We start from the raw sequence: 6,651 nt of genomic DNA, 5'->3' as shown, positions 1-6,651 counted from the left end.
CATGTTGAAACAATGATCTACAAGTAATACATTCATATAGCACCTTAGTAAATTGTCCTTAATGTAATAAATATAGCAAGTACACTAAAACTGCGTTGCCTGACAACTTCTGTGTTTGGGGTTTGTTTATTCTGCAATAAACTAGGGGCTCAGTTCTTCCTTTACTTCATAGGGAGTAGTAGTTTACTTCCTACGGATTCCCTGCATCATAGGGATCACATTATATGAAGAAAGATAGAAGACAAACTGTAATTTAGTTAAGAAAAGACGTTAAGTCCCAGGGGAATTATACAATGAGGAGTCCCAAACAGTGGTAATAGGAACAATACATGCATAAAGTAGTGAAGAATAGTAGTGAAGAATAAACCAATCCGTGTGCAGACCACAGTATCTGTGTTGGCAGTTCAGTATGAAAATACTGACACTTTGTCAAAAAATGAACACAAGAACACTAACAGAACCCACTGTATACACCAACAAACAGACATTTGTCAGTGATAATCTTCTGCTTCATCAGTGTTATTATAAAGAAAATCCAAACTTTGGGAAGTATCAGTGAACATATACACATTTTTTAATGTGAAGAAAAAGATAATTATAACTTTTAAAAATCTTTCTGAAAACAAATTTAATTTAATTAAATTTTATGGCTTTTTCTATTTATTTTTTGAAAACAATTGCAACCATTTTCATGTGAATGAGATGGATAATATATGCGTTCCTTGGAGGAGCAGGTGGAACCGACATATTCATGTAAATGATCAAATAGAGTTTACAGAACCATGTTCTTGCCTTTCCTAGATAAAATGAGTCTTTAATTTTTATTTTATTTATTTTTTTTTTCCCTAGATCAACTCAAATTCAACAGGAAAGATAGTGCATGCCTCTCCTTCCCAGCACATACCACTATCAACACCTAAGGGAAGTTTCCTTTGATAGTATATTCTTGGCATTTGTGGGTTTGACCATCTTATACTGGTAAGAGCCAAAAGACAGATGAGCTCTCATTACCATTTCTATGATACAGGAAATAAAACTCACTACTAGTGTTTTAAAAAGGAATAAAATTGTGTTCAGCTCTAAAAGGAATGGTGGTAGTTACTGTGACTTCCTAGACTCTGTAGAAGCTATAGATCAGAAGAGTGCAGTCTCCTAAATCCCATGAATTGGCAAATTTAGCACAAGCTAGTGGGATCAGCATTTCTGAACAGGGGTTCAGCTTGTGCATCCAATAGCTCACAGCTGTGACAGCAAGGCCAGGCACCAAACATTGGTGTCTAGACCCCAATCTGAAACTGCATTTTTGAGGAACTGTAATGTAGAACTTAAATGAAAATTAGCTAGATCAATATAAGCACAATAAAACAACAACAACAAAACAAACAAAATAAAAACAACAAAAAATCACGTATTTCATTAGTGAAAAATGTTTTTTACACAACTGAACTTTTTATTTTGATAACTGAACTGATTATTTTGATTTACAGTTCAAAAATACCATTTAAAGTATTTAATGTTAAGAACATTTAATTTGGACAAGCCATTCACATTCTGTGTGGTTTTGCTAGCAAGAACATTTTAAAGCCTTGGACTGAGTACATTTTCCATTCTAATTTGGAAGGTTAAGTTGGAAATACTGAATTCTGAATAAAAATGAAGGTAATTCTCTTTGTTAACATAGTCATGTTTGCTTTGGCAGTAATAGTTGATGATCAAGCAAAGGAAAAATAGAGTGACAGTTCATTTTAAAAGATAATGTTGACTAGTAGTCACTAGGTATTATCGACTAAGTAGCTGATAATCATGGGAGATCACTGTTAAAAAATAAGTCCTTCTTAGGTCTCTATAACCGTTTAAGATTAGAACATATTTTTCATTAAAAAAAAAAAAAAAGCAATATTTTCTTTTTCAGACTGAACATGTATGCTGCTCTTACAGTATATTACCAAAGATATATGAGAACAATAGAGAATTAAGCATATATCAATGAACAAAAACTCTTCTTTGAGAAGAGGATGCTTTTTTGAATTATGTGAAAGCATTTACTGGAAAATTTATTTTAAAATGTACCTTGCATCTTCGTATGGGGTTTTTACAAACCTGGATCTGAAATTAGTAGTATTTATTAATGAGAAAAAGCAATCTTAATGACATTTTCTGTAGATTTTTGAATAATTTACCCTTCTGAAATAGCTTTGTCAGTTCTGGATGTACTGAGTACAGTAGTAGGTTACTCAAGGTCAATGCAGGCATTCTTGAAAGTTATTCCTTGCCTTCCAGGTTTATCTAAAATCCATACATGTAATTAGATGATAACCATGGTATTCATTAGGTTGATAATATATAATATAATTATATTTTTATTATTATAATAAAAAAATACAATTAGGTTTTTCATCTCTGTCACATTTGATACAGTTATGGACTTAGTGTCTACTGAGAAAGTCTGGAAAATTTCTTAGAGGGAAAGAAAAAAACATATATAAATTATGTTAATGTGTGTAATATAAATTATATAGATATAGAACCTCCCTGTGTGATACATTAAAAGCCCAAAGCTGACACTGAAGTCATTACAATTGAGGGAATTTTTCTGCTTATTGGCCCAAGCCAGGCAAAACACAGGGAAAAAACAGAGGCTGTGGAAGGAAGGCTGCATGATCAGGATTAGAAATCTTTAGGGACCAAAAAAAAAATTTTTTTTAAATAATAAAAAAAATCAAATTAGAAACACATTAATTGTTCCTTAAGATTCCTCATTTTGTATCTGCTCTATTCTTTAGACATCAGCTAGAAAAAACTAGTGTTACGTTTGCCTCCAGTTACTTAACTTGGTACACTTTACATTTCTATCATGTATAGACTAGGCATAGAATCATGGAATCATAGAATAGAATCATAGAATCATTAAGGTTGGAAAAGACCTCCAAGATCACCTGGTCCAACCATCACCCTCCCACCAATATCACCCACTAAACCATGTCCCTAAGCACCACGTCCAGCCTTTCCTTAAACACTCCCAGGGATGGCAACTCCACCACCTTCTTGGGCAACCTGTTTCAATGCCTAACTACTCTTTCTAAGAATTGTATTCTGTGAGAAGAGGCAACCCCCAGCTCCCCACAACTTCTTTTCAGGTAGTTGTAGCGAGCAATAAAATCTCCTCTGAGGCTTCTCCGAACTAAACAACCCCAATTCCTCATAAGACTTGTGCTCCAGACTCTTCACCAGCTTTGTAGCCCTCCTCTGGGTGCAGCTCAGGGCCTCACTGTCTTTCTTGTAGTGAGGGGCCCAAAAGTGAACAAATGTAATTATATAAGGTATAACAATTCTCAGGAAGCATGCTCCAGTATGTAGCTATGTGCATATTTCTCATCCATTCTTCATCCATTGAAAGAACATAAATGTTGAAACTGAGATATGTTAAGTTGCCTAAGACAACAGGGTTGCTTGTGAGGTGCCTGGATTTGATAGTGATAACACAGTTGCCCCTGAGGTGCCTGGATTTGATAGTGACATCTGTATACGAGCAGAATGCTTGCTTACTATGCAACAATTTATTTAAATTAAATTAAATTGGTTCCCTAAATAATATAGAAGCCAAGAAATACTTCTCTTAGTGAAAAGACCCAGAAAAAAAAATAATAATGTTTATTTATGGAGATAATAAATGCAATTATCTATTTTTTTCACATAGTTGTCATGTCAAATTTATAATTCTACATACATTCCTTTTTGAAAAGAAATTGCAATGATTAGACACACTATTTTCTTCCAGTGCTCAGAATGAAACTGCCAATATCAGGACAGATTTCCTTGTAACAAGTGCCTTTAAAAGAAACATGTCACCAACTATTGTACAAATGCATACTACCATAACTTTTTAAATTTATATGTGCATAAGGTGGAATCCAATTTATTTTCACAACATATCGGTCATAGCATTAAAAATTATGGTAATTATAGAATGTTTTGTTTTGTTCTGTTTAGTCCAGCATGTCTCTCTAAAAAAGAAATTATAATAAAAAGATGTTCAAGATCTCAAGAGAGTTTTCAGATCTTTGTGTTTCCTACAAAATTCAAAACTTTCAACAAAGAAGTGTTTGCATATTGCCTGGCCAAACTAGTAAAAAATAAATTTCCTTGCTTGCTTTATTATTTCCCCAGATTTACTGTTTCTCTAGTAAAGAGATGGAAATAAGTCAGTGTTTCTGGGAAATGATACCATTTGGGACCCAGCTGATTGCATTCACTCTGTACCTTCTCAGGTGGCTTCTTTTTATTGATTTGATGTTTGAGAAGTCCAAATGCTAATGCTTCTAATGATTAGCCACTCTTTTTGACTTTTGGTAACAAGTATTCTCATGCAGTTAATACTGAACAGAACTTTGTGCTCTACATCTGTCATTTCAAAATTCCCATTTTTGAATTCCCCTAGTCTCAAGTAAGTAGTGCATTGCCTCCCTTTTTTACTCCCTATAATCTTTTCTCCTACTTCCAGGGCCCCATGATGCAAAATGTCATTTTGCCGATCTTCAGTTCCAGTGACAACTTTAATCTTAGTGATTTTAATGGGCTTTTCAAATACAATCCCGTAGAAGTCCCCAGTAGAAGGAGCTTTGCCCCAGAAGTACTCATCAATGCTGCTGTAAGCCTTACTTGCCTCATAGTTTTCAAATACATTCATGTTGGTGTGCAAGTTTGCAGGTGGGTTGTCAGGGATATCAAATGATTCCTCTTCAAAATCATCATCTTTCAGCTTGTTTTCAGCTCCTTTGTAAGATGAGTAGTATCCCATGTGCTGGAACAGTGATGGTTTAAAACGTATCACTTCCTTTTGAGCTAACAGACCACGAAAGTGGATCAGCAGCCAATCACAAGGCATTTCTTGGTAAAACATTAACAAAAAATGGGCCAGGCGTGGAAGGTCATGGGAATGGTAAAGTTTTCCAATATACCCCAGTTTGGAGAATTCCAAAGTCACCCAGTAGGATCCTTCTCGTGAAGTAATTACTTTCTTAACAGTGGTCAAAAAGTTCTTTGAGCAGCGAACATCATCTTCTAGCATCACATAATAATCAGACAAGTTAGCACAAAAGTTTAGCAGGAAAGCGTAATCAACATTTTGTTTGGATCGAAACTTCACACGGTCTTCTGGGTCATTGTAATTTCTCTTGAGTCCATCCAGAACTGGATAATACTCCTCAGGGACATGAATAACTATTAGTCTACCTGCAATTATGTGATGTGCAAATTTCTGTGAAATATCCTGGACCATTCCTTCACACCAGGCAGAATCAAAATCTGCAAGCTGCACTACCACTGCAATTTCTTTAAGTTCCTCATAACTTGACTGCTCAAATATGGACTTGATGGTCTCAAGCAAGTAGTTTCCTTTTTTCCTTTTCACAGAGGATAGCCCAATTGTAAGATACCCTGTACAAAAGAAAATTCAGACAAAAATTGAGTATCTGACATGGAAACTATCTAGCCACAAAATTACCCTCCAGAGCTGTGCTTATATCAAGTATATCTTTTGAATGGTAAAGTCTGGGAGTTTGTTGTGTAAACTTACTGCATGAAACAAAGGATATTTATTCATTTTTTTGTGAAAGAAGAATCTTATTGCAAGCAAATAGACATATGTAGACTATTGCATCAAACATTCATTCACTTGTTAACTGCAAGAAATGGTGTGAAATGGACAAAAGCCAAAGCAAAGTGCATGTATATGCCTGGGAGAGGAAAAAAACACTTAGGCAATATTAAGGATATAAAATATGTTAAAAGAAAGGAGATTATGACTTACTATTCACACAATATTTTTAAAACAAGGCACTATGAAATACAGCACAAAAACATGAGCTAAAGATTAATTGCCAAACATTTAGCATTTTAAGCACTCTACAAGACAAGTTCCACTTATGCATAACTTTACAGTTTTATGAATGTTGAATAGATAATTCCTCTCTGCATTTTCGGTTTTAACTGAATTTAACCATTTTTTTCTTGCTAATATTTCTTCTTCTAAGCCTCTTTCAGAACTCATTGAGCAATTTATAGGGAACTCCCTCTTGAAAGATGTAATTTAGATATTATTTTAGAGTAGAAGAGAACTTACTACTGCATATCTATGTTTCTATAAGTAATTTTTAATGTTGTTACACTTTTCTGGAGAAAGCTGCATCTTAATTATAAGCGAATAATTTTCATCTCTGCTGCTTTGGAGTCACTACCATTTTTTATTTTTTTTATTTTTTTTTTCCCAGCAGTCCAAATTAGTTCTTTCAGATATCTGTTAATATATCTCCAGTTTGATGTAAAATATGTTAAGAATTAATAATTGAAATGGCATAATTTAGTAGAACCTGCCTCAAGTTTCTTAAAATAATGTGGTTTGTAAAAGACTGCTCTGATAAAGTAATGCAGAGTTTCCCTTAAGGCTAAAGTCTGCTCAAAATTCAGTACATTGTGCAGTGAAGTACTGCACAGAACCCTCAGAACCCAAGAAGCTGCCTACATAACCTGAAATTTCTCAAATTTAATTCAAACAAACTTTACCTTACAGCCTTCTATGCAGATCAACAAATCACAGATGATTTTCTTTTACTTTCTCTGCTTGGAATTCTAAGCATTGTTTATACTGGTGAA

The 6,651-nt window shown here is 34.2% G+C and overlaps 1 protein-coding gene across 2 annotated transcripts in view; it reads right to left on the bottom strand.

Annotated features, from left to right (window-relative positions):
* Positions 1 to 3,705: 3,705 nt before the first annotated feature.
* Positions 3,706 to 6,651, bottom strand: part of MGAT4C (MGAT4 family member C) — a 138,672-nt gene continuing 135,726 nt past the window's right edge. For both annotated transcript variants that reach the window (XM_032208089.1, XM_032208090.1), the window contains one exon: positions 3,706 to 5,436. In XM_032208089.1, the coding sequence (XP_032063980.1) occupies positions 4,280 to 5,436 (1,157 nt within the window). In that variant the 3' untranslated portion in view covers positions 3,706 to 4,279. The remainder of the gene's footprint in view (positions 5,437 to 6,651) is intronic.

This window comes from Aythya fuligula, chromosome 1, assembly GCF_009819795.1.
Source record: "Aythya fuligula isolate bAytFul2 chromosome 1, bAytFul2.pri, whole genome shotgun sequence".
Classification (NCBI taxonomy): domain Eukaryota; kingdom Metazoa; phylum Chordata; class Aves; order Anseriformes; family Anatidae; genus Aythya; species Aythya fuligula.
The sequence above is the reverse complement of the archived record's forward strand: the minus strand, read 5'-3'. Positions and strand labels throughout refer to the sequence as shown.